The 12202-nt window shown below is 42.7% G+C and overlaps 1 protein-coding gene across 3 annotated transcripts; it reads right to left on the reverse strand.

Annotated features, from left to right (window-relative positions):
• Positions 1–781: 781 nt before the first annotated feature.
• On the reverse strand, positions 782–5888 carry irx6a (iroquois homeobox 6a). Of its 3 annotated transcripts, none has more exons than XM_062471217.1 (7): positions 5540–5888; positions 4431–4641; positions 3958–4067; positions 3371–3666; positions 2472–3134; positions 2216–2318; positions 782–1803 (listed from the first exon to the last, which is right to left on the reverse strand). In XM_062471217.1, the coding sequence occupies exons 1-7, from the start codon at positions 5551–5553 to the stop codon at positions 1761–1763; spliced, it is 1440 nt and encodes a 479-aa protein (XP_062327201.1). In that variant the 5' UTR covers positions 5554–5888; the 3' UTR covers positions 782–1760. The 3 variants fall into 3 exon arrangements, with proteins under 3 accessions (XP_062327201.1, XP_062327199.1, XP_062327200.1); XM_062471215.1 differs by having other exon boundaries at positions 4431–4691; XM_062471216.1 differs by having other exon boundaries at positions 784–1803; positions 2207–2318; positions 4431–4691.
• Positions 5889–12202: the final 6314 nt, after the last annotated feature.

Below are 12202 nucleotides of genomic sequence, written 5' to 3' on the forward strand. Positions count from 1 at the left end.
GTGGCCTCATGGACCCCTTTTATACCTTCAAACGGAAAGGTATCCATAAATGGTGCAGGAACTTTAATGATTGACAAACTGTGTAAAACAAATCAAATGAGGTGAGAAAATTCGAAGTATTCATTTGCCGGGTCAGTTTAGGCCTGTGGAGGTCAACCCATAGCGTACCCTTTCTTCATAAAAATACAGACTTGTGAAACACTCACTATTTTACAACCAAAACAAGTTCATGATTGTGTTGGCCTATTGGGCGGATTTATATGCTTGAAAGGTCGACAAATGACAGTTATGAAAGAACACAGGTCTCTGTTACTGTTTGTTATCATTGTCATCATCACCCCTTTCACTGGGAAGTTTTGTTAAAAACCCAATTGCGGTAACATAGTGCATGCTCAACTAAAGTCCCCCATTGTCCAAACCCTCTCTGAATAATACTCTTATGACAAGCTTTAATCCCCTAAATCCGACCTGAAATTACGTTTATCTTTTTGTATCTTAGTTTACATGCTTCGTAAAAGGTAATTTACTGCAGCACAGTTTTTGCCTTATGAAATAGGTTAACTTTTTAACGGAGTCTTGTGTTGGATTCATAAGACCCTTTTCAGTTTCGTCTCATGCTTTCCTGGGGTATCAAGTGTTTTTACACTACATTGGAGAGGGCATTCATATCTATTCGATTTGAATCAAGTTCTAATGAGATTTCTCAGATTACAATATGCCTACTTATAGGCTACGTGTTTCATTGTCAGAGCCAACAGATTGAGCTAAATGCCTATTGATTTAATTCATATATTGATAATTTATAAGGTTTGAACAGACAAAAACATCAAAATCAAAGTAATGTAGTCTAAATGTGGTGTTGGAATTTTCCTCCTGGGTTTCATCCTGCAAATGACCCTTTAATTAACAACAAGTATTAAGTTATTGCAGCGGTTCCCTGCTCCGGGGACAACGCAGCATTCATTCGTATTCCTGCCTCGTTGGTTGCCTGAACAGTAACAAAGTGTTTGATGTCACTACTGATTAGATGTTGACAATGAAGAGATGATGTCCCCTTTCTTCCCCGTCTTGTAAAGTTCATTCACGTATTCTGCTGAATTATGACCTTCGAACAATGCTCTTGTATTATGCGCCGAGTCAAAAAGATAAACTTTGATCAAGTGCAAAGCCTCAAATGTTTTAATTGGCTGACTGAAAGTTCATCTGGAAATCATGACGCTGAAACGAGGGTCTTGGAAAAAAACGCATTCTTATAAAATATGTTCATGAATGGCAAACACATTAAGCTCACAATGTATTTGTGGAAAACAACACAATTTCTTCGGGTTAACACTCAATAGTCCTCCAGACGCGGTGCTTATCGTGAATAGAGAGACCAACAACAAGCTAAGCATCTGTCACTTAAACCAGGCAAAAAGCACATAACCACGATTGAAACATAACACAAACATGTAACAAAACAGTAAAATGACACATACGAAATAAATAGATTGAACACAAAGTAACAATAAATACATAAATAAGATTGCTACACTACGATTGCCAATTGTATCTCATGTGAATTGACCGTCCGTTCTCATACCGTACATTGCATTTCAAAGTCTTGCATAAAGTCATCAACACCATAAAAACAATATTGTGCAAAAGTATGGCTGCTTCCACAGTTTGAACAAGGGTCAGCGTTCCCTGCGGTAGAGCCAAGTAGTTCCCAGGTGTCAGGACGCTCGTTGTCATCCCATGTTCTTAGTGCATAATATTGGCTAAATAAATGTCCCATTGCTCAAGGTTGGAGTTTCCATAAACCTATAAAAAGAAATACAAGAAAATAATTTGTATAAATACATGTATAGGAAATGCATTGATACATTTCCAGATAATGTGACTGACTTGAGTACTAAGTTATGTAACTAAGTTACAGTCCAACCCCAGTCTAACCATTGGTAGTCTAGAATACTGAAACTTTGTCTGAAAAATGTCTATAAGTTAATCCAATACTTATTTTATATGGACATTATGGCATGACATATGTAATACCATCAACCTGCGAGTTGCGGGACAACTTCAACATGATTGGATTATCAGATGGTTGTTCAATTGAAGTGCACTACAAGTAACATTCATTTACTGCTCTAAGTGTGTGTTTGAGACAGAGCTTGCAAGCTCGGCAGTGAGGTCAGTTCTTCCATGTCATTGCTCAGTGGCTCACCTGCCTCACCTCTTCATCACAGGTCTGAAGGCAGTGACCTTGTCATCCAACAGAGTCACACACGTGTCACTGAGTTCCGATGGTTCTGTCTCGGCCTTCCTACTGGGGAACCCTGAAAAGCAACAGTCGAAAGCCTCTTAGAAACCTGGAACTGATAGCTGTTGTGAGGAAGTTTCAAATGAACATAATGCATCTGGACATCTGAACACAGTCACATTGGCAAGTGTTATTTGTCCATACGAAATAAATATATATACTGTCTTACCTTCAATAGTGGAGTACTGGCATATGTCAGACAGTGCTGGGTAGGAGGAGCAGTGCAGTTGAAGAGCTTTGTGACTGTAGCTGCCAGCAGTGCTGTAGAGTTTGGAGTGCAAGGTTGGGCCCTCCTGGAAGGGATTCTCTGCGTTGGACACCTGGCTAGTAGGATCCTGGAGGCCTCTGAGGGCCCCACACTGTCCGCTAGGAGTCCCAGTGAGCCTGGTGCCCTGGAGCTGGCAGTCTCCAGCTGTGCTCCCTGTTCTCAGCTCAGAGGCCGGGTGAGAGCCCAGGATGACCCCTGTGGCAGCAGTATGGGCCAGGGACCATATCCGGGGCTTGTCCGCCACCCCGAAATGAGCCAAGGACATGTTTCCCACAGGGGCAGCGATGGAGGAGGAGAGGGGCTTGGACACCATGGGATCCAGGAAGTCAGAGGGTAGGCCAGGTGCACTCTTGATGCTGCAGTGGAAAGGTTGGAAGCTGTTGGGGAGGGGGATCTCAGAACTGCAATCTCTCTTTGGAGGAGCTGCTCCCATGGATCTGTCGAGCTCCTGATCTTCTGGTGTCACCTTCTCACAGTCACTGTCCAGCTTGTCACAGTCTTCCTCGTCCATGTCTTCCAGGTCACTCAGACGCAGGTCCTTCTCCTCCTTACAATCACTGGAATCTGGAGGTCAAGGTGACAGCACATATGGACAGTTAAAGAGTGTAGACTATTGTTCACATTTTCAATACAATTTCCAAATACTGTAACCTACTTGTTGCTACATCTTGAAATATTATTATATTAAATATATTTTAAAAAATTGGGGGGGGGGGGGGGGGATTTGCAATGTATTTGCTAAAGATTAAAGTGTGATCACAACACATTAAAAAAAAAATCCTATTCTAGTAGTATCGCACCTTTAGTAACACATTCTTGATCACTCTTATCCAGGTCATCTTTCCTATCATCCCCAGCTTTATTCTTTGGTGACCAGGTCATCTTGTTCTCCTTCTTTAGTCTCCTCCTGGCGTTGGCGAACCAGGTGGACACTTGGGTGAGGGTCATTTTGGTGATGATGGCCAGCATGATTTTCTCCCCCTTGGTGGGGTAGGGGTTCTTACGGTGCTCGTACAGCCATGACTTTAGGGTACTAGTGGTCTCACGGGTGGCATTCTTCCTCCTGGCTGATCCATTAAAGTCCACAGTCCCATACCTGCAACACACGTCAGCCATTAGCCCCAGAAGCAAAATACCTCATACACTATTGACACAAAGCTCCTGTCCTCTTGCGTGTTGACTGAAATGTATGCAGCTTTGGTCTAGAAATCAATGTTGAATTGATATGATCAGAAAGTGGTTTATTCTGTAAATTGTGCAGGGGCTACATAGGCGTCCATCAAACATGACACAGTATTATCACAGTGTATTATCACTTTTGTCGCTTTTATGACTTACGTAAATTGAAGTCAGTGGATCATTTGGACCAAGGTGAGTTTGAACCTACCTGTCATATTGGTATTGGCCCAGTGAATGGTCATAGGGGTAATAGGCTGCAGACTGGCTTATTCCAGAGTGCAAAGTGCCAGAGCCATCTTTAATTTCATACTGTGGATTCTGTTGGGAAAAAAAAGTAAGTTATGTCGTTGACAAAAATATTTGCATTCGTTTTTTAGGTAAATATTACATTTGTTGGACATTTCCTATATAATCTGTTGATTACATATGAAAGAGCGAGTTTATATAAACATATTTTTCATTATTATCCTCAAACCTTCTTTCTCCAAACTGTAAATAATACAGGAAAGCTGTGAGAAATAATGTGTCCTGTGTTCTATCAAAATGTTCAATCTGCTAGATCTGATTCCCCTAAACCCTCCGATTGGAATGTATAAAAGAAAATTAATGCCGACTGATCAACATCCAGGTTAATCGATCGAGCGGAGACCCCCATACATTATCAGATTAAACTGCACCTACCAGCGTTGAGTAGATAGCCGAGGGGTCGGTACTGTAGGGAAAGTAGTTGGCATAGTTCTGGCTGGCGGCGGCCGCGGCAGCGTAGGGCGAACTGTACATCCCTAGAGCCGCGTTGAGCTCGGTCCGTGTGCTTGCCAAGAGTCGGTTCTCGTAGGATGGGCAGCAGAAGGTGGCGGCAGTTTGGGACCCGCTTGTCCCGTCAGAGACCGACCTGGAAATCGAATCGCAGCAAGTCGTACTGGGGTTTGCCGACACGAAAAACTGCATGAAAAGAATTGTGGATAGACATGTCATTCGCGTTTCCCGTATAAACTGTTATCTGGATATTGTTTTTTTGATTTAGATAGTAGGGCATGAACGGTAAGCCGACGTGCTAGATGTGTAGATGTGTAAGCTGTATTTGTAAATATATCCTACAGGCTACACTTCAGTGTGTTAATTCTGAATGTTTAATCGCAAAAACATTGACGTTTTGGAAATAATATGCCTGCGCCTATATCTTTTAAATTGTAGCTCTAAAAAATGTCAAATTCGACATAAGTACATTTCCAAAATACCCACCCTATCGGATAGTCTACATTGATGACGCAATTTGACTTTACATACGAAATAATGTAATGTAATATGAAATATAAACACAACTCTTGAAGTAAAAGTTTGACGGGGAAATAACTTTCCTAATTGAATTGAAGTTCACAGAACTTTTGTCTCATGCAATAATCCAGTTGTTGCCAAACAAGCAAAAACAAGTCCAAAATTGAAGATGATAATATCTCACTCAACACATTTCAAGGACCTTGTCCATACGTATAAAAGAGTCTATGTTCAATATCTGCGCAATTAAACGTTATTACTTTATTATGTCTTGTTACCAAAACAACACGTGAGTTCATTTATAATTCAAAGTAATTGGACAGTATGTAGCTATATTGATTCATATTTAGATTCATGAAAAGCTCCTAATGAAAATACTTGTCAATACTATTAAAGCAGCTGTCACTCAGCGGTGCTGCATCTGAACAGAGTAGGAGCTTTTGGAATATAACATAACAAATATTGTTTAAAATGTAAAATAGATAATACTGGTATATATTTTGAAAATATCTTACCTGTGAAGTTGCATTGTAGGGATATCCAAACTGAGAGAAAGACATGGCTGCTTCTTTTGTTACCATCAGCAATATTCTTCACCCTTGATCGATTGTAACCAATTCTACTTCAAATCCAACTCCTTACACACATTTCCACGCACGGCCTTTCGCTCAATAATAGATGATTGCACTTAGGAGGGAGACTTGAGGCTGTTACCAGCTGCAGATAGTTTTATATGAATGAATAATCCCCCCAAAGGAAATGATAAGAAAATGAAATTAAGCGTCATTAAGTACAAAATTGTTGTTGTGTTAGCTGAAGAAGGCTTAAAGGATAACGTAAGACTTGCAAGATATGGACTCTGCTTGTGCTATTATTTGTGCCTCTATAGTTCTTTAGCATTCACCCATGCAAGGGTATCAGTGTGACGTCATTGTAATCCCGGAACGACAGGACAGCAAGGATAGAATAATGTCTTTGCCAATCACATCTAACATAGCGTTTTCTTAAGGTGCAATGTGCACGCCATGTCCCTTTGGTTTTGCACGATAGAATTTCTTGGTTTATAAGGAGTATAAGAAAGTGTTATTTTTTGGCTATGCTCAGCTACACCATATTGTTATTTTTTGTTTTCAGAAATGTATTCAACGTCAAGACAAAACCGGCTTGTGAATGTTATTGTATGCCTACGTACACTCTTTTGTAAACTTCAAGTCACTCTGGACGCCTTATTAATTTTCATCCTGCTCAAGTTAATTTGTATTGTGAGAAACCCAGATATCCTACCTAATCAGTTGTGACATCTCAGAATACGTTGATATACCAGAATTCTCATAAAACACAGCATTTATCATACAATCACTTCACTCCCACTTCATCACACTTCACAGCACAAGTGCTCAGTTTGTTTATGTCAGTAGTTGAATCAAGAACCCCAGAAGCCTTCACAACCTCTGTGCGCCTCTGTCGGTCCGGCCAGAGGTCCAACCCCAAGTTAATGACAATGATGTTCCCATGTTTCTCTATTAAGGAGAGGGGCAGTCCCAGAATGGGAGGATGGAACGGGTTTGGCAGGTCAATAGAAGAGTGATTGATGCGTGCCTGGAGACCTACGTGACCATTACGCATAATGCGTAATTGCATCAATTAACAAATGGATACATGCCCTCGTTTAACCAGCAAGATACGGAGTGAAAATATGCCTTTGAGGTGAAACTCAAAGAGCTGTGTGGAAAAAAAGTATTTGGAAACACTGCTCCGGTCTAATTAAATACCAGTAAATGGGGAAATGAGGATTGCATTTTAATTGAATAATGCTTGGAGTAGGCTATGTGAAATAAATAGCGCACCCTCGCTGTGAATAGATTGAGAAATAATTTTAGGCATTATTAGATAAGCACCCCAACCCGTACCTACTTTCCCTCTCGCTCACTATCACGCAATTCAGTGTTATTCTAAGCGCTCTTTGGTCGTGCGCGCACGCGCAAGCACACACACGCACACGCGCTCCATAAACACACACAGAAACAACAATGAGCTGAATTATGATTTCTCGATTCAAACACAACTATTTTCCATTAGCAAAAACAATGGTGACGACTCCCCTCTGTGTCCCCAAACGCCACCCACTTGATTCTCTCCATCCAAGATTAGAGCGTCTAGAGTGATATACTGTAGTCTAGTAAGAGTACAATATTTCAGTGCCTCTCTAAACACATGGAATTCGCATTAAATCCCCCGAGACGCATCTGCGATTACGAGCTTTCTCTTCGAGTGGCGCCAGAGAGCCGCGGGTGGAGATGGGATGCTCTCTTCAGAGATTAACCGGAGAGATAGAAATGGGAACGATATTTTTAAAGCGAATGGCTGCCACTGGCTGTTTCCAGGTAGAGGGAACGCTCCCTTCGATGGGATTGCAGTGGAACTCGTCTTCTGGCTGTCTTGGTGTCAGTGCTGGGAGGATAGCATAATTATTCCTCAAAACAGTCCCATGAAGGTGGGATGCCTAAATTGTATAACTATATTCACAACATAAGCAAATGTGTGAAGAGAAGTTGTGTCCTGTCATTGCTTTCCCGTGGTCCATGCACTCCACAAGGGCATGCATGATGGCCCAAGTGCATATGGAGAGACTTATGCATAATGCATGTGCAGCAGTCACTGTAAACCCATCTGAATCAACCAAAATTAACTCTATTTGTGATGGAACTTAAGCCACTCGTCTGTGCTGTTTAAAACATAAATATAAAGGCTATACATTATTTTTTATTTTTTTTGTATCTAGCCTACTAGGCCAACCACTTATAGACAATCAGTAGCTCAGGGTTTATACCAAACACACTTAGGGATATTTAATGTCCAGATCCTTCAATCTTCGATTTAATAAGCAGCCACCGAGTGGATTTATTTTATTGTGAGACGTTTTCATAGTTGCTCCAGCCAGGATCTTTTGGTAACTACTGTGCTTTATGTTCAGATGATCTCCCATGAGCAGTCGAGAGAGAAGAAAATCCCACACGGCCAGGCAGAGGCTAAGTCAACACAGGGCGCCCATACTGCATGGATCTTTCTCCCACTTAATACATTTCTTATGCTGATTTAATGAATCACACAAAGCTTTGGTGCTTTTTCATCAGATATATGAGGACTTTTAATGAAATGGCAATAAGGCAAAGCAGGCAGAGAGAGAGAGAGATGGAAGTAGGACGACAACCAGTGTACTGTATGAGCGCAAACCTAGAGGTGAGCTCATTAAACCATACTCATATCCAGATGAATCCACAGCTTTCATGATCCCAAATTATTACCCATACCTGACTCCGAGAGTGTTATTAGTATTGCTAATTTATCCAAAATGGAAAGAAAAGTAATAAATATTCTAATGAGACATGCTGAACTGTTCGTGGATGTGGCGACTCCAGTGGCCTGTTAAATCCTAAACAAACATGGCAAGGCTGGTGAATAATTTGACCACACAGGGGGAGTGATTAAGACTTCATCTACCCTGGGAAGAATAAGGAGGATATCATAACCATTATTACAATAAGGTCAACCATCAGTGAATTACCTGAAGAACATTTTTGTGAGAATAAAGGTGTATCTCAATGTATTGTTTCTTATTACAGGAGTAAAATAAATAAAGGGCAAAAATAAAATATGTCATTCATGCTTAAAGATAATAGGGGCACATCATGCTTTGTCCTTTTTAATTCAATAATCTTTATCGGATATTGATTGATATTGGATCTAAATATGGCTTAACTTGAAGTCCATAAATGCACAACAGTGTAACAGTACTATAGCAGGCCACCCCCATGTACACAACCCAGTAGCCCTTGTTGTGTGTATGTGTGTGTGTGTGTGTGTGTGTGTGTGTGAGAGAGGCTGGCTGGCAGAGGCCCCTGGAGGCTGTACTGTAAAGCTATCATCAGTGGTGGTGTCAGGGATTTGTAGCTTGTCACTGACAGAGAGCACTGGCAGTGACTCTAGGAAATAACTGCTTATAGAGAGCCTTGCTTGCTCTGTTAGTGTGTGTGTGTGTGTGTGTGTGAGAAAGAGGGAGTCTATGTTCTCCTCAGGGTATCTGGCAATGTGTGTGTGTATGGGTAGGTTGTGTGGTGATTGGCAGTGTTAGAGTGTGTGTGTGTGAGGGTGTAGGTATCTATGTGTGCCATCTTTCTTCTCAAAGCCTCAGGCTGTGTCTGTGTGTTCTTGTTTGCAAAATGGTGTACGTGTCTATATTGGGCGTGTCACAGCTTCTGTGGTGGCATTTTGGGGGTTTGTATCTTCCTTCATCGTTCCTGCTAGGACACGCAAATGTTCAAATATGTATTTTGGTCCAACGAGTACGTGGGTGTGTGTGACTGTGGGCCATTTGTACATCTCTGCTGCATATGTTTGTGGATGTGTGGTCTCTCCCAAGATGGCTGCTGGCTCCAGTCTGAACTTTGCCTTGATGGGAGAGGACCAGCAGTAGGCACAGCGGCATCATGGTCCATCTCCCTGGCCCGCAGAAAAAGGGAGACACGTCTCATTACTGTCACTCCAATTACCCTCCAGAGCCACAGCTGTCAACGCTGGAGGAGGGACGGTTCACATTAACATGACCGTTATGGGTTCTCTGACAGTATGTCCATCTCTCACTAAAGCCAATGTCCCCGTGTGATTGTATAGCATATCCATTGACATCTATAGTTGTGTTCCTCGTAAGAAGGATGCTACCAAGCAAGCAGGGTTTTTTGTAAGTTGAGTTTCATAACACACTGTTACCACAGGCTCATGAGAAACATGGACCTCTCTCTCGTTCTCCCTAACCTTTTCGGTTCATCTCAGGAATGTGAGAAGTTGTGGGGCAAGGGTGTGTGGAGGACTCTTCAGCAGGCTAGAGGATGGAAGTGTGAAGTCTGGGACGTATGGAGCCTGTCTGCCGACCAAACTGACCCTCACCCCCCCACCCGCACTCCTGCTCTCTATGGTTGCCTCTGCTCTACAGAGAGATAGACCAGGGCCCATCTGGTCCTGGTTGAGCCCGGTTACACTGAGAAGTGGTGCCAATACAAATAGCTGTGCTTGATGTTTGTTTGCATAAATTGTTTTGAAAGGCTTCACTGGGAGTTTTGGGGCGGATTACGGAGAAAAGCAGGGAGCCGGCCATTGAGTAGTAATCCTCGCTGAGCTGACAGTTATGTTAAGGTTGCTCTTCTTGAAAAAGAAAAAAAAGAAATCCTGTTTTGGAGTTTCTTCTTCTGTTCCCTGACAGAACAGCTGGAGCGTGAACTCACTGGAGGGTGTAGTGGGGGTTTAGACTGTAGGGCTGAAGCAATAAAGAACAACTGGGTTCCTCTCCCTCGTTCTCTTCTGGCATAGCAGTGTCAGATTCAATAACATCAGGAATATACGTTAACACATGCTAGAACCTCAGTGAAAAAAGTTAAAGACCCTCATGCAATGTAAGGAAAATGTCTCCTTTCTCAAAGGAAGAGTTGAGGTCCTGCCAGTCTTCTTTGATTGAGTTTCCAAATTAGGCCAACACCAACGGGATGAAAATACAGACTTATGCAGTGAGGTGGACTTGTATTACACAGACAGAAAATGTAAACGTAGATTTATCTTCCATTATCGCACGCCTGTTTTTAAGTTTGGATTTTATCTTGCGGTAGTGAAAAAAAGCACAGACCAACCAATTGGTAGTCATCATCACTTAGCTCTGGTTATTCTACAGAGCTGGGAAAATTGACCTGACCTGCTTTCATGTGCAGTTAAGTGTGTTGTGCTGAAGGCTAACTGGTACCAGACCAGGTTCCTGTGAGAGTCTGTGCAGACGATAGGGATTCATCCAGCCAGCCCCACCCTACAGGATGAAACTACATTTCCACCAATGATAGTTCAATCGCCCATGGCCTCTGGTTCTCATTTGCTGTGTAGGCACTGAAGGTCCCTACCCACTCAACTCTCAACGGGATCCAGATGGTTCTGGGAATATTTCTTCCCCACGTTCGTCTTCGTCTCCATCTCCTCTCCACTTCCTGTCATATTGTTGGACGTAATTATGTTTTATTTCTGTGTTTGAGGACGGCAACCTGACGTTCCGGATTCTGTCTCAGAGCTAATGGGCCTGGACTTTGCCCACTTGAGGCCTGAGGTGATCATCTCTCCCCCCTCCAGGGGATCTGATCATCTCCTCCTGGTCTGTGGTTTAGATCATGACTGACATCTGGGATGAGTTCATCGTGAGTGCTCCTCTTCTCTGGCCCAGCAGGGAGATAGAAGTAAACTTAGAGAAACAAAACAAACTAAAAATAACAGTTAAACCATACCCGCGCAGTTTCTCGCTTTAAAGTGGCCATGCCAGAGCAGCTCGAGCTGTTGATTGAGATCGAAGTGAGAACTCCTCGATGTGAAATGGTAGTCTATTGTGCTTCCATGCCTAGCTGGAATGCCAGCAGTGAGAAAGGCCAATTCGGTCTGATTCTGAGCAGAACACTGGCATGGCCTTGCACTAATCAAGTCCAGAAGGAACGTCAACCCCACCCTGAGCCCTAACCTCCTCCAGAACAATGTTACCCCCCCCCCCTCCCCCCCCCCCTTTCCATCCCCCAAAGTCTCTGCCACAGTTCAGTCGGGGATTGCCTTTCGGACATGGTTGTTTGATTTCACTTTCGTTTTTCCATTCAAATCACATGCGCTATCTACAACTTGACCAAAGTTTAATTTCTTTCTCCCCACGTCTGGTTCAGACTACAAACGTGGGCTCCCTTAAATCCCTCCAACTTAAAAGCAGATGTTACATCACTGCCAACATCAAAAGGTCTTGTTAAATGTAGAAAAGGTGAAATCATATACCTTTGATTGCCCGCGTTGCTGGATTTGGTAAATGGCCTCTTAACATGGCTCCAGCACCAGCCTTGACCTTGGAAAGGAATACATTATCAGATTTCAAAAAACTGAGTTTCAGCTTTTTGGTTGTTAATGCTAATTTCTGATTTGCAGATTGTCAGGACTACTTTGGGGGGACCAGGGGAGGCTGGATCCTATCTCCGGAGGCCCCGTGATCCACAGGGATGGGCCACATTCAGAGGGGGGGTTCAAATGCAACCCACCTGCTTTAAAGTTGTTATGTGGCTATACTGTAGATGCCCCCACCCATCTGAAATAGATATCTTACTTATCAAGTTCTCCCC

Source organism: Osmerus eperlanus, chromosome 10 (assembly GCF_963692335.1).
Source record: "Osmerus eperlanus chromosome 10, fOsmEpe2.1, whole genome shotgun sequence".
Lineage (NCBI taxonomy): Eukaryota > Metazoa > Chordata > Actinopteri > Osmeriformes > Osmeridae > Osmerus > Osmerus eperlanus.